General features: G+C 45.3%; 1 protein-coding gene across 1 annotated transcript in view; it reads left to right on the forward strand.

Annotated features, from left to right (window-relative positions):
- Positions 1 to 1,616: 1,616 nt before the first annotated feature.
- Positions 1,617 to 22,503, forward strand: part of slc38a8b (solute carrier family 38 member 8b) — a gene marked incomplete at both ends in the record, with an annotated part of 55,348 nt that continues 34,461 nt past the window's right edge. Inside the window, 4 exons of the mRNA XM_084307614.1 lie at positions 1,617 to 1,805; positions 13,434 to 13,632; positions 15,157 to 15,313; positions 21,222 to 21,326. Coding sequence (XP_084163740.1) covers positions 1,617 to 1,805; positions 13,434 to 13,632; positions 15,157 to 15,313; positions 21,222 to 21,326 — 650 coding nt within the window. The remainder of the gene's footprint in view (positions 1,806 to 13,433; positions 13,633 to 15,156; positions 15,314 to 21,221; positions 21,327 to 22,503) is intronic.

The raw sequence follows: 22,503 nt of genomic DNA on the forward strand, positions 1-22,503 counted from the left end.
TGGGGTCTGTGATGTCATGGCTTGATGCCAGGCGCTCAGCATGTGGGGTCTGTGATGTCATGGCTTGATGCCAGGTCTCAGCATGTGGGGTCAGTGATGTCATGGCTTGATGCCAGGCGCTCAGCATGTGGGGTCTGTGATGTCATGGCTTGATGCCAGGTCTCAGCATGTGAGGTCAGTGAAATCGTCAGCTCTGATTGGTCTACTTTCGTGGGGACAGGGCATACAGACGCTACACGAACGCTGGCAGCCTACACTGTAAGAATAGGATTCAGCACTTCAACGTTATAGGACATGTTCCTACCGTCTTCTCCAGAGTCAGACAAGAGAAGATAGATACCAGTTTCCCCTCTGTGTGCGTTCAGTAGAAAGCTATCTGGCTGCAAGATAGCCTAGCTTAGCACAAATGAATGTAAGCGGATAGGGACCACCAGCCTAGCTTAAAACTCCGGGAGAGGTGCTTTTGGCCAACAGCTAGGCTAGTGGTCCCTATCCGTTCACAGCTGGATATCTTTCTACTTGAACGCTTTCTACTGAGAGGAAATTGTTATCCATCTTCTCTTGTCTGACTCTGGAGAAGACGGTAAGTGCATTTCTATAGGGGTGTAAAAAGTACCCAGAAATTATACTTAAGTGAAAGTATGGGTACCGTCTCAAAATCGTACTCAAGTAAAAGTCAGAGTATCTGGCTAAAAACACACTTGAGTAAAAGTAAAAAAGTTTCTACTTTTAAATGTACTTAAAAAGTAAAAGTAAAAACCTTTTTTTTTATTCCGGGGGCAACTAAATGTTCCGTTTCGTCCTCTTCATCACTTGTATTATTGTTTGTGGCCGTCTTCTGTAGCTCGTCACTCTGACTGTCTGTTCTTCTGATAGCAGGTGTTTAATCAAAGAGCCCCGCTTTCTAGTCTTGCACAAGGACCAATCAGCATAGGTATGGGCGGGTTCATTTTCCATTGATGGGGATTTGATTGGCTGTTTTTAAATAAAGTGCGGCGGCAGGATTAATAAGTTAATCACATTAACGTTAGTTCGGGCCATAGAAACAAATATACGAATTAAAATGGTTGGACCTGCGAGATTTGTACTTTGTAGGTCTGCATTTTAAATGTAAGGAGTAAATTATGTTTTTTTCTCTCTGAAATGTAATTGAGTAAATGTACAAGTATACAAACCTAATAATACTCTAGTAAAGTACAAATCCCCCAAAACAGTACTTGTAACAAAGTACAATTACTCAAGTACTTTTACACCCCTGTGCATTTCCCATAATGTTGCAGTGTTCCTTTAAACCTAAACTGATTGGAGGTTCTTAAATCAGGGGCACTTTTCGTCCCGGGAAATCACACACACACACGCACACAGTCACACACACAGTCACACACACACAGAGGGAGAGAGAGTAGAAATGCTCACATTGGTGACACATTTTTCACCTTGGAGTGAAGTGTTTAATTGAATACTTAAACATCTTTGCCATGGGACACGTATATAGGGGTAGGCCTGCTTCTAGCTGCTGTGTTGTGGATCGAAGAGGCGCTCCTCTCTCTCCGAGGCGCAGAAAGAACCCAGCAGCTCAGCCAGCAGACAGACAGACAGACAGACAGACAGACATCATGGAGGAACTCGCCAGAGAGAGTATCTGCATCCTGGCCCGGTCCACGCCGCACACCGACGCGCCGCGGCTCGGCTCGTTCGGTGCCATCTTCATCATGCTGAAGTCCGCCCTGGGCGCCGGCCTGCTCAACTTCCCCTGGGCGTTCCAGAAGGCGGGCGGGGTCCAGACGGCGCTCAGCGTGGAGCTGGTGGGTAGAGACTGACTGACTGATTGATTGATTGATTGGAAATTGTATTAACTTAACAGATTGCAGAATGGGTACAGTACAGCTCAATACACACAATTGTTAAGGGGATGCAGACCAGAGAAAGACTTTCGTCTGGTTTACATCAGGGTCCCCCATTTTCAATTCATCATAAAACATCATAGACCCTGGCCAGGGGTCTTTAGGATGTGTGTGTGGTGTCATTTAATCAGGAAGAAAGCACGAATGATCTACAGTCTGCATTTAACTTTGTCATGGTTTGGTTAAGGCTATGTTCACACTGCAGGCAAAAATGGCCCAAATCAGTATCGAATCACTTAATTGAGCTCATACAGTCTGTGACTCAGTCAGGCTATACGTTCACACTGCAAGCCATACTGTTCTATTCTGATTTATTGCTAAGATCTGATTATTATTATTATTATTATTATTATTATTATTATTATTATTATTATTATTATTATTATTATTATTATTATTATTATTAAATGTGTCCAGTGTCAGATTCCAGTGTGAACTGGTCACGCTCCTGAACTGACCCGCATGCTCAAATTAACAATAAAGAAGATGGATGTAAAAAATGGTGACAAATGTCGATCTAGGGTGACATAAAAGTCACATGACTGTTCAGACTGAGGTCGCCTTGCAAAAAAACAGACTGATTTAGGACCACATATCAAAGTGGAAATCAAATCAGAATTGAAAAGATCAGATTCTATGTGATTTATGCTGTTCACACAAGATAGATCTGAGTCACATAGACCTGTTCGCTGTATACGTCAGACTCGGTGTGCGCGCGCATCCCTGGAGCAGAAAGGAACGTAATCCTGGTCAGAACAACAGGGCAGACTACAATATATTTACATTTGTTAGCCATGCTCGCGATCTAAACAACCAATCCATGCCAAAGCTAGACGTGTAAAAGATGAAAGACTCACACTCACAGCCGTGCTGATTTGGCAAATTGACATCCAGCCGTTTTTCATTTGAAACAACTTTTAGTCAGGGGAGTGCCATGGTTTCTCCATAGAGCCCCGTCGTATTATTTTAGCGCAGCAGCTCGTACAGGTCCGGGGCGCGTCTATTCTTATCCTAACGCATGTTTGCTTCCGCGTTCGCGTTTTGCGCTCTGATTGGCCACTGACGTTTCTGGTCGCGCCAATCGTGTGACGGCAAGTTCTTTCGCCGGTTAAGCTTAGGCACTCTTTCGCAGTTGGTTAAGGTTAGAGTTTGTCTTAGAGCAGGGCGATAGACCACCAGCCCTGATTCCAAACTCTAACCTTAACCAACTTCGAAAGAGTCGCCTAAGCTTAACCAGTGATAAACTAGGCGTTAGGTAGTTTGCTGCTGGTCGAGGCGGAAATGGGCACGTCACGCGATTGGGCGCACATGTCACATGACCAGAAACGTCAGTGGCCAATCAGATCGCACCAGAAACGGCAGTGGCCAATCAAATTCGCAAAACACGAACGCGGAAGCAAACATGCGTTAGGATAAGAATAGACGCTTAGTCACGTGACTATGTGCTGATTGGCTCGAACACGGTATGCTTGTAAACAGCGAACAGGTGTAATCACTAACCACCAATTAGCAGAGAGAACACAGGCCAGGTGTAATCACTAACCACCAATTAGCAGAGAGAACACAGGCCAGGTGTAATCACTAACCACCAATTAGCAGAGAACACAGGCCAGGTGTAATCACTAACCACCAATTAGCAGAGAGAACACAGGCCAGGTGTAATCACTAACCACCAATTAGCAGCAGAGAGAACACAGGCCAGGTGTAATCACTAACCACCAATTAGCAGAGAGAACGACAGGCCAGGTGTAATCACTAACCACCAATTAGCAGAGAGAACGACAGGCCAGGTGTAATCACTAACCACCAATTAGCAGAGAGAACACAGGCCAGGTGTAATCACTAATCACCAATTAGCAGAGAGAACAACAGGCCAGGTGTAATCACTAACCACCAATTAGCAGAGAGAACAACAGGCCAGGTGTAATCACTTACACTAATCACCAATTAGCAGAGAGAATGACAGGCCAGGTGTAATCACTAATCACTTGACCTCCTAAGAGAACAAATAATGATGTACACAGCTACTTGTAATGTTATATTAATCAAATTCTACCGAGTTCACTTACTTCAAGGATCAATAAAAACAGTGTACACACAAAATACATACAATCCTAAAATATAAAAAGGATAATAAAGGATAATAATGTTTAGTGTAGGACATGAATGGGCAAAGGGGAAGAAATCAATCGTTCCTGCCCCCAAATCTTATGGCGACAACAAGGGACAGAAATGCCCCCAAATGATTTGACACCAGACCTGAAGTCAGCCTGATATAAGACATAATAATTATGGTTGGGACTAACTGCTAACACGATCAGAACACTTTTAAAGATCACTGAAAGATTACATGAACTTAATATTCATTCACTGAAAGTCATTGTTTCAAACCGTATTGTCTACATGTATCTTGTGTTTGAGTCTATTTTAGATTAGATGCAAATGTAGTGTCATCATGCAGCACAAGTACAGTACAACAAAAAGAAGTCTGACATCCAACCAGAGTGCAAATGTAACTGTAAAGTGCAACAGTAATATACAATGTAGAGATGATTAAACTGGGTATAAGATATGAGTACTACTGAGTAATAGTGCTAATCGGATGTATGTACAGAGTTGTAGTATTAATATGTACAGTGATGCAGGTATAAAAGAAACTCATTCAAAATATTCAAATATATAATGATTTTATAATTTGAATGATATGTTAGAAATAGTTTTTTTCTTTGTCATTGTGCCATAGAGCTTAATTTCATTCATTTCAAACCTTAATTTAAACTTGAAAGGCATCTGAGGTTTCCCTCATTTACAGTCACGTCGAGTGTACATACAGAGTTAAGCAAAACATACAGAGTTAAGCAAAAAAGGCAAATAAAATCACACGGCATATGAAATCATAACAATAAGACAAGTACGGATAACAATCAATTAAAATATGTACAACTTGATTGACAAAGGTTGGAGATCAAGGTTTTAAACTCTGCAACAGAGGGGAGAATCTAAAGCTTTAAACATGCCAACATTTTGGGAAATTAGCGTACCGTCTTCTCCAGAGAGAGACAAGAAGATAGAGACCAGTCTCCTCTCTGCGTTCAGTAGAAAGCTATCTGGCTGCACGTTAGCCTAGCTTAGCACAATGAATGGAAGTGAGAGGTGTTGTTAGTTGAACAATGCGTAGGCTACCCGTACATGTCCACTTCCATTCATTGTGCTAAGCTAGGCTAACGTGCCGCCAGATCGCTTTCTACTGAACGCACAGAGAGGAAACTGGTGTCTATCTTCTCGTCTCTCTCTGGAGAAGACAGTAAGCTAATTTCCCCAAATGTTGCCGTGTTCCTTTAACTCATTCAGCGCCAGCGTGTACCCGCATCCCTGCTGTCAATGGGCCACGCTTTAAAAGATAGGCATTTTTACGGTGCGTCACAATGTTTGCAGAGCTATATCTATATCTATATTATAGCTATGGAGACAATACTATGGCTCATTTGACAGTCACTATCTCTTGTCCAACATGTAAAAAAGAGTACATTTTTTCATGTATACGTTCGCGTGTTATCCCGTGGTGAATATTGTATAGTTTCAGAGTGATCCGGGCTAATTCCTGGAAGCTGAGTTATGGAGCGCTATGTGCATTTTATATGCATGACCATATAAAATGTAACACACAGTGTGAAATAAGGTTTCAAAGGGTAGGCAATACTGCCACCTAGCAGGATTCGGCCGGCATTGTCTGGGAGTGTTGCATTTATTTAAATTTTTTTGGACCTTATGGTGTTCTTGACTTATTGTGATGTTTCTTCTTGACTTGTTTAAAGAAGACGTGTACGGCCCATGGGGACATTAACGTGTGTTGTCGGGCCTTACAGATACATTTGATTTGATTTGATTTGACATTGCAATCTCGAGGTCTCAGAATGAGTCCCAATGATACACGAGGTCCGTGAGACTGTATAGAATATTGAAATCGAATAAAAGAAAAAAACGATGAACGATCGAAAACCCGTGATTGGCGCATAATGAGTTAACGACTGTTGGAGTTCATTCCATGAGCTAGAGGGGCATCATAGCAACATGCAGATTCACCCTGTTCAGAGCAAACTCAGGGGCCTGGAGCTTGAGCTTCATGAGGTCTGTCTGTTTGAGCTTCATGAGGTCTGTCTGCTTGAGCTTCATGAGGTCTGTCTGTTTGAGCCTCATGGTGAGGTCTGTCTGCTTGAGCTTCATGAGGTCTGTCTGCTTGAGCTTCATGGTGAGGTCCGTCTGCTTGAGCTTCATGAGGTCTGTCTGCTTGAGCTTCATGGTGAGGTCTGTCTGCTTGAGCTTCATGGTGAGGTCTGTCTGCTTGAGCTTCATGGTGAGGTCTGTCTGCTTGAGCTTCATGGTGAGGTATGTCTGCTTGAGCTTCATGGTGAGGTCTGTCTGCTTGAGCTTCATGGTGAGGTATGTCTGCTTGAGCTTCATGGTGAGGTCTGTCTGCTTGAGCTTCATGAGGTCTGTCTGTTTGAGCTTCATGGTGAGGTCCGTCTGCTTGAGCTTCACGGTGAGGTCTGTCTGCTTGAGCTTCATGGTGAGGTCCGTCTGCTTGAGCTTCATGGTGAGGTCCGTCTGCTTGAGCTTCATGAGGTCCGTCTGCTTGAGCTTCACGGTGAGGTCCGTCTGCTTGAGCTTCATGGTGAGGTCCGTCTGCTTGAGCTTCATGAGGTCCGTCTGCTTGAGCTTCATGGTGAGGTCCGTCTGCTTGAGCTTCATGAGGTCCGTCTGCTTGAGCTTCATGGTGAGGTCCGTCTGTTTGAGCTTCATGGTGAGGTCCGCCTGCTTGAGCTTCACGGTGAGGTCCGTCTGCTTGAGCTTCATGGTGAGGTCCGTCTGCTTGAGCTTCACGGTGAGGTCCGTCTGCTTGAGCTTCACGGTGAGGTCCGTCTGCTTGAGCTTCATGGTGAGGTCCGTCTGCTTGAGCTTCATGAGGTCCGTCTGCTTGAGCTTCATGAGGTCTGTCTGCTTGAGCTTCACGGTGAGGTCCGTCTGCTTGAGCTTCATGGTGAGGTCCGTCTGCTTGAGCTTCATGAGGTCCGTCTGCTTGAGCTTCACGTGAGGTCTGTCTGCTTGAGCTTCACGTGAGGTCTGTCTGCTTGAGCTTCATGGTGACGTCTGTTTGAGCTTCATGGTGAGGTCTGTCTGTTTGAGCTTCATGGTGACGTCTGTTTGAGCTTCACGGTGAGGTCTGTTTGAGCTTCATGGTGAGGTCTGTCTGCTTGAGCTTCACGTGAGGTCTGTCTGCTTGAGCTTCATGAGGTCCGTCTGCTTGAGCTTCATGGTGAGGTCTGTCTGCTTGAGCTTCATGGTGAGGTCCGTCTGCTTGAGCTTCACGGTGAGGTCTGTCTGCTTGAGCTTCATGGTGAGGTCCGTCTGCTTGAGCTTCATGGTGAGGTCTGTCTGCTTGAGCTTCATGGTGAGGTCTGTCTGCTTGAGCTTCATGGTGAGGTCCGTCTGTTTGAGCTTCATGAGGTCTGTCTGCTTGAGCTTCATGAGGTCTGTCTGCTTGAGCTTCATGGTGAGGTCTGTCTGCTTGAGCTTCATGAGGTCTGTCTGCTTGAGCTTCATGAGGTCCGTCTGTTTGAGCTTCACGGTGAGGTCTGTCTGCTTGAGCTTCATGGTGAGGTCCATCTGTTTGAGCTTCATGAGGTCTGTCTGCTTGACCTTCATGGTGAGGTCTGTTTGAGCTTCACGGTGACGTCTGTTTGAGCTTCATGAGGTCCGTCTGCTTGAGCTTCATGAGGTCTGTCTGCTTGAGCTTCATGGTGAGGTCCGTCTGCTTGAGCTTCATGAGGTCTGTCTGCTTGAGCTTCATGAGGTCCGTCTGTTTGAGCTTCATGAGGTCCGTCTGTTTGAGCTTCATGAGGTCCGTCTGCTTGAGCTTCATGAGGTCCGTCTGTTTGAGCTTCATGAGGTCCGTCTGTTTGAGCTTCACGGTGACGTCTGTTTGAGCTTCATGGTGAGGTCTGTTTGAGCTTCACGGTGAGGTCCGTCTGTTTGAGCTTCATGGTGAGGTCTGTTTGAGCTTCACGGTGAGGTCCGTCTGCGTTGTAAAGCAGTCTTTGACTTCATTAGCAAATAGCACATTCTATCTTATTTGACACACAAAGAAACATTGATTGATTGATTGATTGAAAACTTTATTAACAGATTGCAGAATGGGTACAATACAGTACGGCTCAATACACACAATTGTTAAAGGGATGCAGACCAGAGAAAGACTTTCGTCTTGTTTACATCAGGGTCCCCCATTTTCAATTCATCATGACATACGCAACATACAGATATATATCATGACATTTCTGACATACATGACATTCAGGTATACAGTACTTTTACATTTGTTTGTTACATTTAAACGGTTCTGCCTGGAAAGCTAATTCGCAGTGATATCCTGACAAATTTACACAAGACTTGTAGGAGCGTTTTGCAAAGTTGTCAGTAGGCTGGCAGGCAGGAACATGGCACCATTATGGGAAATGTTCTCACCGTCTTCTCCAGAGTCGGACAAGAAGGTGCACTCCAGTGCGTTCAGTGGAAAGCCTTCCGGCTGTAAGCTAGCCTAGCGTAGCACAAATGAATGGAAGCGGATACAGACCTGTTGGCCAAAAACACCTCTCCCGCAGTTTTAAACTAGGCTAGCGGTCCGTATCCGCTTCCATCCATTTGTGCTACGCTAGGCTAGGCTAGCTTGCAGCCGGATAGCTTTTCATCCCATAATGTTGGAGTGTATTTGTAATACTTCCTCATGATGATGTCACTCTGGGTCCTGGACGTCCCGCTGTGGTGAAAGCCATCATGATTTGTCTTTCCCGGTGATCAAGTATTGCGTTCTTTTGTCATTTTAGCATTCATTCATACAAATCCAACAGATGGCATACTGAAAACCACGTACACACCATGTATGTAGCATGGAGACCACAGTTAACTGCCATCCAACTATGAAAACTACATTATCAGTTTAATGAAACGCCTACCAGTTTATCGGTAAACTAAATGTTTATTGTGTCGTCATCAAAGCCAGCGTTTCTCTGCTCCTGGTCATTAGGAGGTGGATCTGGACCTGTAGGTAGTGTGTGTCTTAGACCCGCTGTTCTCTCTCTGGTGTGAAGGAGAGACACCTCTTCACAGGAAGCCTCTAATGAAGTGTAGGTCAGAGCCAGCAGCAGTGCTACCAATGTATGTACAACTGTGTGTGTGTGTGTGTGTGTGTGTGTGTGTGTGTGTGTGTGTGTGTGTGTGTGTGTGTGTGTGTGTGTGTGTGTGTGTGTGTGTGTGTGTGTGTGTGTGTGTGTGTGTGTGTGTGTGTGTGTGTGTGTGTGTGTGTGTGTGTGTGTGTGTGTGTGTGTGTGTGTGTGTGTAGAGCTGCCGCGATAACCGCATTACCGCGGTATCGCTGTTGCATCACGCTCACCGCAGAGTTAGGCTGAATACCGCGTCACCGCTGTTTTTTATCATAATAATAAAGTTGGCTTGCGGCTTGCGGCTCTGCAGATATACCCTACTCGGTTCCAAGCGACCCTATTGGTCCAGCCTGGCTCTGCGGCTCTGCAGATACCCCCTACTCGACGCGTCACACTTTGTAGCCTCTGAACGAAAACAGAACGCCGCGCCACCATCTTTACTGCCTCGCTAAGGATGCATTTCATTCAGGATTTGTTTGCGACAGAACCAAGTGCAATAAACTAAAAAGAATGGATTCACTGTGTATTCTGCCTTATTTATTGATGAAACAAAACCGACATCAACCCAATTTACCACCGAGCGGAGAGTTTAGTGTCACAACAAGATCGCTGATGTGTTAAGTTTGTTGTTATTACTACAGTCAGCCGATATACACGAGAGAGGTAACGTTAAACCCGGGTTTGCTTGGTAGAATACACAATGAGAGGTAACGTTAGCGTTGGCAGAATAGACGCAACGAGAGTCTGGTTAATGTTGTTATTGATTGATTGATTGAAACTGTGTTAAACTCTGGCTTGCTGCAAGCCCTCGGACATCTATGCCCACGGAGCTTTCAGTGTACACAAGCGAGCGGCGGCGGCCCCGCCTGCATCCCCATTCCCCACACGGAGACAAACGGAGTAGTAGTACCTGGCTGCAGTGGAAAAGGAACAAAGTACCAGGTGCCTAAAGCGGGTCGAGTCGAGTAGGTACTATGCAGTGGAAAAGCGCCATTAGACTAGAGGCAGGCTATAAGAGTAGACTACCAAAAAAAATAAAAATGCATTCAAACTTTTTTTTTTTTTTGTGCGCACTGTGCGGTAATTACCGCGGCGGTAGGAAATATTTCGCAAATTCGTGCGGTAAGGAAAATATCAATACCGCGGCAGCTCTATGTGTGTGTGTGTGTGTGTGTGTGTGTGTGTGTGTGCTTGTGTGTGCTTGTCTGTGTGTGTGTGTGCTTGTCTGTGTGTGTGTGTGTGTGCTTGTCTGTGTGTGCTTGTGTGTGTGTAATTGCGTGAGACTACAGTATCTTCTATACATCTCTCGGTAATCCCAATTGTCTCTAACTAAAATTGTTTAATATCTTACTTTGGTACATTAACATTAAGTAGTAGGCTTTTGACTCTAAAACAGACTAAAAACATCGAACCTGGCCCTGCTGAGATTGTTTTCTTTTTTAATTGGAAATACATGATTTTATTTGAATATATATAACCTGAAGAAACATCGTCCAACTGTATTAATTCCAAGGTGCTGTCTCATTTGAATATTGTCTTATCAATTCTAATAATCATTGAACATTTATTTATTTTGTAAGTCAAGGCAATTTAGTTGAACAGTGACTGAACAACAAGCCTCAATTATGTATTGCCGGCTCAGTACTGATTGAACAGAAGCCAGTCGTAGTTGGCAAGCATGGCAAACCGACTGCAATGCTGGGGTTGTGTGATTTTACTCAGTATTTATTTTTGGTGGTAGAAAATGCAGTCGGGCCTCCTTGGCCACACAAAAGCATTCTGCCTCCCAAGCTGCTCCAGACAATTCACCTTCAGCTCATCCTCATCTATTTCCATTATCTGCCCCACATATGGCCTTTCTCCATACTTCACTATTACAAATAGCCCCTCGACATACTTATCATCATCATCATCATCATCATCATCATCATCATCATCATCATCATCATCATCATCATCATCATCATCATCATCATCATCATCATCATCACCATCTTCATCAATGAGATCTGACTGAACTTGAATGATGACGGGACCTTTGCTTGATGGGTCAGGTGGCACCTCAGCAGGAGAGCTACTTGACTCGGCACGGGGCACATCCGATGTGTTGTGGTCAAACTAAAGTTGAGTTGGCTGGTAGCAATCTGTTTTCTCAGACCCCATGTCAAATCTTCACCTTTTTCATCCAAGTGTGTGTGTGCGCGCGCACGCGTGTTTACACTATGAGATTTCTAGATATACTGTGCTTTTCTACCTGTGTACAGCACATGTTGTACAACTACAGTAATATATTTTATACGTTTTAATGGTTAAATGAACTTTTCTCATCTTCTTCTCAGGACATCCTCTCTCCTTACAGGATCTCCATTTAGCCTCTCCCTGTATTCTCTTGTTCTGTCTGTACTTGCCATTCCTCTATGAAATCTGTCTCAAACTGAAAAACAAGTGAAAGGGAAATATTTCAACTACAACATCTTGTAGATAGACATGGATTTAGTTTGAGAAATGGAATAGTAGGGAAGTAGGGATACAAGTAGGTATACCTTAGAAAACGTGTTTATAATACAGTGACAAAGTGTTAAAAGGACAAAATATTCATTAAACTTAAGTATTAGTTATAAAATATGTATGAAATAGCATTATATATGTAGGTATTAGTTATAAAATATGTATGAAATAGCATTATATATGTAGTTAAATGCAGTTCATATCATATAGTGTGACACATGAATCATATGGTGTGACGAGAAAACCCTGTCGCACCATATGAAGTGTCACACCATATGATGTTTCATGAACTTAGCACACCATTGTGCATTGGGGCTATATGCTAGCATGCTAACAACATGCTCATTGGCACATGGCAATATAGATTTAAGTTTAGTATTGACTAAAAAGTATCTTATTTTTGGCATTTTTACGTAAAATGCATCACACCAAAAGACAGTGTGAAAGGTCTAAAAGTGGAAGTGCCAAAATATACCTTTATATATTGAGAAAACTAAGAGGGGTAACTCACCTTCTAACCTTGTAATGACTTTTCAGAGATGTTGTCCTACTTCCTGAAAAGATGAAGGACCCCTCCACCCCAAAGGTTTCCAAACAATTGCCCGTTGAAAAATATGAAAATGGTGTCACACCATATGATATCCAATTTTGGGACAAAACCTTTTTGTTTCTGGAGCATTCAAAATATTATGCCTGGACTTTTAGAAGATCACACTAACAAGTAGACATCTGAGTTGTCAATATGTAGTTAAATAAATAACAAATGCAAAAATGTTCTTGTTTTTATTCAAAATCAAACTTTGCAAAATTTCGGTGGGACAGTCACACCATATGAGCTTTTACTCATTTGGCTGACATTTTTGAATAACTGGAACAATATTAGCAAAAATGCTCTGTGCATTCATATAATACTAAATGTTCTGTGCAATATAACAAAATGTTCTGCCTGTCAGGAAGTCCAAGACCCACTGGCAGAGGTCGTAGTTCAAGCCCAGGTCTCTGAGCTCGACTACGAGCTTGGAGGGGACTATGGTATTGAATGCTGAGCTGTAGTCGATGAACAGCATTCTCACATAGTTCCCCTGCCTCTTGTCCAGGTGTGATGCTGCTGTGTGCAGCACATGGGCTATGGCGTCCTCCGTGGACCTGTTGGGGCGATATGCAAATTGCAGGGGGTCCAGGTTGATGGGGAGGGAGGAGCAGATGTAGCCCTTCACTAGCTTCTCAAAGCACTTCATAGCTATGGAGGTGAGAGCTACAGGGCGGTAGTCGTTGAGGCAAGCGGGCGTGGATTTCTTGGGTACTATGGCCCATGTCCGAGATGTCTCTGGTGTCCCTGATCAGCTCTGTCTCTCTCCCAGGTGTCTCTGATCAGCTCTGTCTCTCTCCCAGGTGTCTCTGATCAGCTCTGTCTTTCTCCCAGGTGTCTCTGATCAGCTCTGTCTCTCTCCCAGGTGTCTCTGATGTCCCTGATCAGCTCTGTCTCTCTCCCAGGTGTCTCTGATTAGCTCTGTCTCTCTCCCAGGTGTCTCTGATCAGCTCTGTCTCTCTCCCAGGTGTCTCTGATCAGCTCTGTCTCTCTCCCAGGTGTCTCTGATCAGCTCTGTCTCTCTCCCAGGTGTCTCTGATCAGCTCCGTCTCTCTCCCAGGTGTCTCTGATCAGCTCCGTCTCTCTCCCAGGTGTCTCTGATCAGCTCTGTCTCTCTCCCAGGTGTCTCTGATCAGCTCTGTCTCTCTCCCAGGTGTCTCTGATCAGCTCTGTCTCTCTCCCAGGTGTCTCTGATCAGCTCTGTCTCTCTCCCAGGTGTCCCTGGTGTTCCTGATCAGCGGCCTCGTCATCCTGGGCTACGCGTCGTCCATCAGCAGGAAGAGCACCTACCAGGACGTGGTGCGGGAGGTGTGCGGACGCGCCATCGGACAGCTCTGTGAGGTCTGCTTCTGTTTCAACCTCTTCATGATCTCCGTGGCCTTCCTGGTGGTGGTGCAGGACCAGCTGGAGAAACGTGAGTAACGGACAATCAGGGGGTGATGATGATGAGAATGAAAACAGACCAATTAAAAAAAGATAGATGTTCCTTTATCCCCTCCAGACCACCTCCTAGTAGAGACTCAGCCCCCCCCCCCCCTCCAGACCACCTCCTAGTTGAGACTCAGCCCCCCCTCCAGACCACCTCCTAGTAGAGACTCAGCCCCCCTCCAGACCACCCCCTAGTTGAGACTCAGCCCCCCCCCCCCTCCAGACCACCTCCTAGTAGAGACTCAGCCCCCCCCCCCTCCAGACCACCTCCTAGTTGAGACTCAGCCCCCCCCCCTCCAGACCACCTCCTAGTTGAGACTCAGCCCCCCCCCCCCTCCAGACCACCCCCTAGTTGAGACTCAGCCCCCCCCCCCCCCTCCAGACCACCTCCTAGTAGAGACTCAGCCCCCCTCCCTCCAGACCACCTCCTAGTAGAGACTCAGCCCCCCCTCCAGACCACCTCCTAGTTGAGACTCAGCCCCCCCTCCAGACCACCTCCTAGTAGAGACTCAGCCCCCCCCCCCCCTCCAGACCACCTCCTAGTAGAGACTCAGCCCCCCCCCCCCCTCCAGACCACCTCCTAGTAGAGACTCAGCCCCCCTCCCTCCAGACCACCTCCTAGTAGAGACTCAACCCTCTGGTTCCAGTGTGCGTGTCTCTGCACGAGACGGTAACGGGCTGTAAACTCTCTGGTTCCAGTGTGCGTGTCTCTGTACGAGGCCCGACTGTAAACCCTCTGGTTCCAGTGTGCGTGTCTCTGTACGAGACGGTAACGGGCTGTAAACCCTCTGGTTCCAGTGTGCGTGTCTCTGTACGAGACGGTAACGGGCTGTAAACTCTCTGGTTCCAGTGTGCGTGTCTCTGTATGAGACGGTAACGGGCTGTAAACTCTCTGGTTCCAGTGTGCGTGTCTCTGTACGAGGCCTGACTGTAAACCCTCTGGTTCCAGTGTGCGTGTCTCTGTACGAGGCCTGACTGTAAACCCTCTGGTTCCAGTGTGCGTGTCTCTGTACGAGACGGTAACGGGCTGTAAACCCTCTGGTTCCAGTGTGCGTGTCTCTGTACGAGACGGTAACGGGCTGTAAACTCTCTGGTTCCAGTGTGCGTGTCTCTGTACGAGACGGTAACGGGCTGTAAACTCTCTGGTTCCAGTGTGCGTGTCTCTGTACGAGGCCTGACTGTAAACCCTCTGGTTCCAGTGTGCGTGTCTCTGTACGAGACGGTAACGGGCTGTAAACCCTCTGGTTCCAGTGTGCGTGTCTCTGTACGAGACGGTGACTGACTGTAAACTCTCTGGTTCCAGTGTGCGTGTCTCTGTACGAGACGGTAACGGGCTGTAAACCCTCTGGTTCCAGTGTGCGTGTCTCTGTACGAGACGGTAACGGGCTGTAAACTCTCTGGTTCCAGTGTGCGTGTCTCTGTACGAGACGTAACGGGCTGTAAACTCTCTGGTTCCAGTGTGCGTGTCTCTGTACGAGACGGTGACGGGCTGTAAACTCTCTGGTTCCAGTGTGCGTGTCTCTGTACGAGGCGGTGACAGGCTCCACGGAGGGAGAGATGCCGTATAACTGGTACACGGACCAGCGCTTCGCCCTCTTCGTCATGTGCCTCCTCTTCATCCTCCCTCTGTCCATCCCCAAAGAGATTGGCATCCAGAAATACACCAGGTAGGCAAAGTGTAAACATCTAGGTTTAAATACACCAGGTACTACTCCCTACTATGCTACTATGTCTATACTGTACTACTATGTAATATGTACTGTGCTAATATGTCTATACTACTACCTACTATGCTAATGTCTATAATGTCTATACTACTATCTACTATGCTACTATACCTATACTACTATCTACTATGCTACTATGCCTATACTACTACCTACTAGGGCTGTACAAATTGGCCAAAAATTACATTTGAATATTCCTTCTAAAAAAACACATAGGTTCGAACCATTCGAATATCTATTGTTGCGCATTACGTCCACAAGAGGGCAAACCAATACAACGGGAGACATAACTAGTAGACTATACAGTAGGTCATTTATTTAAACTAAATAAATATCAACATACCTACACCAGCATACAAATAGAATAATGTACTATTATCTCAATCTCTCAGAAGGGTCCGTCTCTCGGAGCAAGATCAAATGAATGAAAGTTCACGGTATATAGAACGGACATGTGAGGGCTGGGTAAACACTGCGTGCTTCCCAACGAGGGGGCGTGCCGAACAGTCTGCTTCACGCACCTGAGAGGAGTTTGCAATCAGCTCGTATGAGACTACAAGTATTGCCGACTGCCTTCCACTCGTTGCCAGGTCGTCTTGTTGCTTCCATCTACTGTCGCATCTCCGGTGTGAGACGTTGTGCCATTGGTACACTACCACCAACAGTGCCCCCAAAAGTCAGAAAAGAAAACTACAGACTTCACAAAACAAGCTAATCAGGGTAATACTAAGGCTACCTGCCTGAACCCACCTTGACCCATCATACTTTGAGATCATGAGATGGCTTAAGGTGGAAGACAGAGTAAACCAGATAGGGATGTGCCTAGTTCACAGAATAGTGCATGGGGTAGTGCCAGTGTACTTTTAACAACTACTTCAACCGAATCAGAGACACCCATGCATACCCAACTAGGCGCAGCTCAACTGACTTTGTGCCAGTCAGATTCAGAAGCTGTATGGGGAAGGAGTCATTTCTGTATTCAGCAGCTGAATTGGAACAGTCTGCCCAGTGACCTGAAAATCGTAGACAATGCCGTTAGATTCAAGTCCAGCCTGAAGACATGGCTCAAAAGGGACTATACTTAACCTAGATACTTATCTTAAGGCACCTTGCATGTTGTATGAGTCTGTTATTTATATAAATGTTTGTTATGGTTTGTTACCAACCCCAACAGCACGACACAGACAGGTAGTTCAGAGTTAGCCAAAAACCAGGGCGTATTTATTTCCAAAATAACAGGGAATAGAAGAAACAACAAAAAGCACAAGTGGGGAATGTTCTTGGCAGAGTATCCTGCGGCTCTGCAGCTCGTCTCGGTGCAGAGACGGCACAGTGGCGTTGCGCCTCTGACTCTGCGGCTCTGCAGCTACTCGAAGATCCAACTCGGGGAGGAACGGAGAGAGAGAGAGTTGTCAACAAACAAGCCAACGGAATACAAGGCAGTCCAGTCCTCCTTAGCTGAGTCCAGTATAAACACAAGTGACTTAATCTTCAGTGTTACCAACACACAAGTTTAGCGGAGTCCAGTACAAACAAAAGCGGCAAATCTTCAGTGTTACCCAAACACACAAAAACAGAAAGGTCCCGAGTCAGGAAGATGCGAAGAAAAACAGAGTATCCAAAAAGTACATTCCAAACTCACCAAGGCGCAATTGCGCAAAGCGGGCAACGAGGCACGGATCCAACGGATGACAGAGAAAAGCAACAGCGGCGACTTCCATAGACGTCCTGGAGAAAAACAGACGAGGCACAACACGGGGGAACAAGCAGCAGCCAGTGGTAATCCAAAACGACCCGACACAGAACGTTAGGAACACCAGAGTATATAAGGGCTCCACCGAGCTGATTAGAACTCACTTCAGGTGCGAGAAGGTAATTGGTACCTTGAAGCGTGCGGAATCGGACCAATCCTCACAATGTTAAATGGTATATGTGTTGTGATGTCATGTTTTGTATGATGCATGTATAAGCATCACACTCCCCTACCCCCCCACAAGGACCACAATGGAAATAAGCTCTGAGCTTTTTTGTGTTTCATCCTTGGCAGTATATCCTGACTGTGCTTTTCTGTCACATGTTTATTTTTTATATTGTCAAATAAAGTCATTCATTCATCAGTCATTCACCTACTGTCGCGTCTCCGGTGTGAGACATCATGCCATCTGTACACTACCACCTACTGTCGCGTCTCCGGTGTGAGACATCGTGCCATCTGTACACTACCACTTACTGTCGCGTCTCCAGTGTGAGACATCGTGCCAGCTGTACACTACCACCTACTGTCGCGTCTCCGGTGTGAGACGTCGAGTCGCTCCCTATTTTCCCCAGGAGGATTCCTGTGTGTGTGCGTTCTCTCTCTCTCCAAGGCTCCTCGTTCCTGGTGTGAGACGTCGTTGTCGCTCCCTATTTTTCCCCGGGAGGATTACTGTGTTCTTGCTCTTTTTTTGTGGACCCTTGATTGTTGAGTTGCCCGTCGGCAGTGCTCTGGTGAGTCTTGTACAGACCTGACTCAGAACTTTCTCTTTATTCCGGGACTCTAGTGTATTCACCTTCGGGTTGTGTTTTTGTCATTCGCCCTTAAAGGGACAGTGTTGTATACTCATCTGATTATTCGTACAACTAGGAGACACGAGACAAGGGTAATTTCCAGTTGACAGCTCTTTAGTGGTAAACTCAACACAGGTGATTACAATGACGCCCGTACTTATTAGCAGGGGGCATGATAGTATCTGATAAGGGGCAAATGTAGGATGTCAATACACAAAATGACAGTGCTGCATTTTTTGTTGTTCATGGACTCTAGTGTATTTCGCCCTTAAAGCGACAGTGCTGCTTTTTCCCCTGTGAAATAAATAATGCCCTGTTTTTGGCTAACCATCATACCTGTCTGTGTTGTGCTATTGGGGTTGCATACAAACTGCAACAGGACATTTATACAAAGCAGCGCGCCTCCGAAAAAGGCGTGATAAATATCAAACAATATATTTTCCTTGACATGAAACGTGAAATAGTAATCAAAACATTGGGGCTCCTTATGATGCTTCTGTCAATTCATTATTCAATATCTGTTCAGTAAGCCTACAGTAACCTATATACTTGTTTCATGTTTTGTTTAAATACAATTAAGGCACACAATTCCTAGAAATGTGACTAAACAAAGTCGTTTTGCCCCGAGGGATGATTTACAATAAAGTGCTATAAAAAAACACAAAAGTTAGGGTGCTTAAATTATTGATGCTATAACTCAAAACGCTAGCATTAGCACTTAGCACACACAAATACACGTAACGTAGCTGACTTGACGCTAACTGGTTCAGCATAAATCTGAAGTATTTCCAAACGGGGCTTTTCAGATCGAGCTCGGGGTGCAGGTCACGCTCTCCGGAGCCGAGTTGGGATGTGAACTCTCTGCCATCGTCACGGATTGGAAGCGACAGCAACGACAACAACTATTAGCCGTTAGCTATTTCCTGGTTGATTCCGGACATGATGTCACGCCAGGCTGCTCAGTCAATAGATGATTTGTTTTATTAGCGTGAGCGTACACTTTTATCCAGTGCTTTTGTAAGGTGCACGTAAAGGGCGCAGTGATATCCCATGAATATACAGTATATAGCCGCCACGTCTCTCCTGGCCGTCAGGCAGCGCGTTCAGACACACGCGAGAAGTCCAGAGGGAGACCGCCGGAGCCGTTTTTATTTAAAAGAAATTATAAAACACAATTCACACAATTCGAATATCGATTTTTACAATCTAATGTATTTTTTTTAACAATTCGATTATTAATTAGAATATAGAATATTCGTTGACAGCCCTACTACCTACTATGCTACTATGTCTATACTACTATGCAACATGTACTATGCTAATATGTCTATACTGCTACCTACTACGCTAATATGTCTATACTACTACCTGCTATGCTACTATGTCTATACTACTACCTACTATGCTACTATGTCTATACTACTACCTACTATGCTACTATGTCTATACTACTACCTACTATGCTACTATGTCTATACTACTATCTACTATGCTAATATGTCTATACTACTACCTACTATGCTACTATGTCTATACTACTACCTACTATGCTACTATGTCTATACTACTACCTACTATGCTAATATGACTATACTACTACCTACTATGCTAATATGTCTATACTATACCTACTATGCTAATATGACTATACTACTATGCACTCAGAGTGAACACTCAAGTTCAACACTGCTAGATGAACAATATCACTTATTGTTAGCTGCCAGAGTTTTACCCTTCCTTCCTGCTGACTTGTTGTACAGAACTTCACTTTGGATAAAAGCGTTCAGCTAAATTACTAAATGTAAATGCATTATACTGTTTAAGTGTGTGGTTCTGCTTTGTATCCGAGCTTCTATCTCTCTGTCTCTAAATATCTTTCTCTATCTCTCTGTATCTCTGTCTCCGTCTCTCTGTCTCTCTCTGTCTCTCTGCCTCTCTCTGTCTCTCTGCCTCTCTCTGTCTCTGTCTCTGTCTCTCTGCCTCTCTGTCTCCATCTCTCTGTCTCTCTGCCTCTCTCTGTCTCTGTCTCTCTGCCTCTCTCTGTCTCTGTCTCTCTGCCTCTCTCTGTCTCTCTGTCTCTCTGTCTCCGTCTCTCTGCCTCTCTCTGTCTCTCTCTGTCTCTGTCTCTGTCTCTCTGCCTCTCTCTGTCTCTCTGCCTCTCTCTGTCTCTCTGCCTCTCTCTGCCTCTCTCTGTCTCTCTGTCTCTGTCTCCGTCTCTCTGCCTCTCTCTGTCTATCTGCCTCTCTCTGTCTCTCTCTGTCTCTGCCTCTCTGCCTCTCTGCCTCTCTCTGTCTCTCTGCCTCTCTCTGTCTCTGTCTCTCTGCCTCTCTCTGTCTCTGTCTCTCTGCCTCTCTCTGTCTCTGTCTCTGTCTCTGCCTCTCTGCCTCTCTCTGTCTCTCTGCCTCTCTCTGTCTCCGTCTCTCTGCCTCTCTCTGTCTCTCTGCCTCTCTCTGTCTCTGTCTCTGCCTCTCTGCCTCTCTCTGTCTCTCTGCCTCTCTCTGTCTCTCTGTCTCTCTGCCTCTCTCTGTCTCTCTGCCTCTCTCTGTCTCTGTCTCTCTGCCTCTCTCTGTCTCTGTCTCTCTGCCTCTCTCTGTCTCTCTGCCTCTCTCTGTCTCTCTGCCTCTCTCTGTCTCTCTGCCTCTCTCTGTCTCTGTCTCTGCCTCTCTGCCTCTCTCTGTCTCTGTCTCTCTGTCTCTCTGCCTCTCTCTGTCTCTCTGCCTCTCTCTGTCTCTGTCTCTGTCTCTCTGCCTCTCTCTGTCTCTCTGTCTCTGTCTCTCTGTCTCTCTGCCTCTCTCTGTCTCTCTGCCTCTCTCTGTCTCTCTGCCTGTCTCTGTCTCTGCCTCTCTGCCTCTCTCTGTCTCTCTGCCTCTCTCTGTCTCTGTCTCTCTGTCTCTCTGCCTCTCTCTGTCTCTCTGCCTCTCTCTGTCTCTGTCTCTCTGCCTCTCTCTGTCTCTGTCTCTCTGCCTCTCTCTGTCTCTCTGTCTCTGTCTCTCTGTCTCTCTGCCTCTCTCTGTCTCTCTGCCTCTCTCTGTCTCTCTGCCTCTCTCTGTCTCTCTGCCTCTCTCTGTCTCTGTCTCTCTGCCTCTCTCTGTCTCTGTCTCTCTCTGTCTCTGTCTCTCCGTCTCTCTCTGTCTCTCTGCCTCTCTCTCTCTCTGTCTCTCTGCCTCTCTCTGTCTCTCTCTGTCTCTGTCTCTCTGTCTCTCTGCCTCTCTCTGTCTCTGTCTCCGCCTCTCTCTGTCTCTGTCTCTCTGCCTCTCTCTGTCTCTGTCTCTCTCTGTCGCCGTCTCTCTCTGTCTCTCAGTGTGTTGGGAACGCTGGCTGCTACCTATCTCTGCGTGGCAGTGATAGTTAAATATTACCGGATGGAGACTCACACTGCCGACCTGACGCCAGACCACAGCGAGGGGTCAGTGACTGTTCAGACATTATTGTGTGGTTTATTAGATAGTTTTGTGTTATTATGTGGTTTATTAAATAGTTTTGTGTTATTGTGTGGTTTATTAGATCGTTTTGTGTTATTGTGTGGTTTATTAGATAGTTTTGTGTTATTGTGTGGTTTATTAGATAGTTTTGTTTTATTGTGTGGTTTATTAGATTGTTTTGTGTTATTATGTGGTTTATTAAATAGTTTTGTGTTATTGTGTGGTTTATTAGATAGTTTTGTGTTATTGTGTGGTTTATTAGATTGTTTTGTCTTATTGTTTGATTTATTAGAGATTGTTTTGTTTTATTGTTTGATTTATTACAGATTGTTTTGTGTTATTGTGTGGATTATTAGATTGTTTTGTGTTATTGTGTGGTTTATTACATTGTGTTGTGTTATTGTGTGCTTTATTAGATTGTTTTGTGGTATTGTGTGGTTTATTAGATTGTTTTGTGTTATTGTGTGGTTTATTTGATTGTTTTGTGTTATTGTGTGGTTTATTACATTGTTTTGTGTTATTGTGTGTTGTGAAGGGCCAGATTAAACCGAATATATATATTTATTTATATATATATATTTAATTGTATTTGTATATTCTCTAATATTCCCTGATATCCCTTGTATATTCCTTGTACAATATGCATTGAATATCCATTCTAGCCTACTGAACATCCCATAATAGTCTCCATTCTACTATTGGTCGAGACCTTGGTGCCAGGCTGCCATACCCCCCAGACCCAGTTCAAACGTACCGCTCAACATGTATGAACAAGTCCTAGTTCCGCGTAGGAATCTGGCTACCGCACCACTAATGGTACTATTTGTTCATAGTGCGTATATATACTGCGCTACTAAAGTAGGACTTCCTTTTAGTCCAGTTTCTTACCCTCCCATAGAGTGACAGACGTAAAGCCTCCCCGCGACGCCACGTGTGGGAGTAAGGCCAAGTTCGGCCTACCATCGGTATTGAGACATCGTGTATATTAATATTTTAATAGTCATATTTGGCACTATATCGTCGAGTTGGACGTAGTCTATTAAGCTAATAATAGTCTATTCATATGTAGTGCTTCGTGCGGTGAGAATACTATCGTAGTCAGTACCCCCATCGTTTCGGGTAGAACTGGCTGCTTATCCAGGGTGGCCGACCCATGTGAGG

Source organism: Notolepis coatsorum (assembly GCF_963971535.1).
Source record: "Notolepis coatsorum genome assembly, chromosome: 2".
NCBI classification, from domain to species: Eukaryota; Metazoa; Chordata; class Actinopteri; order Aulopiformes; family Paralepididae; genus Notolepis; species Notolepis coatsorum.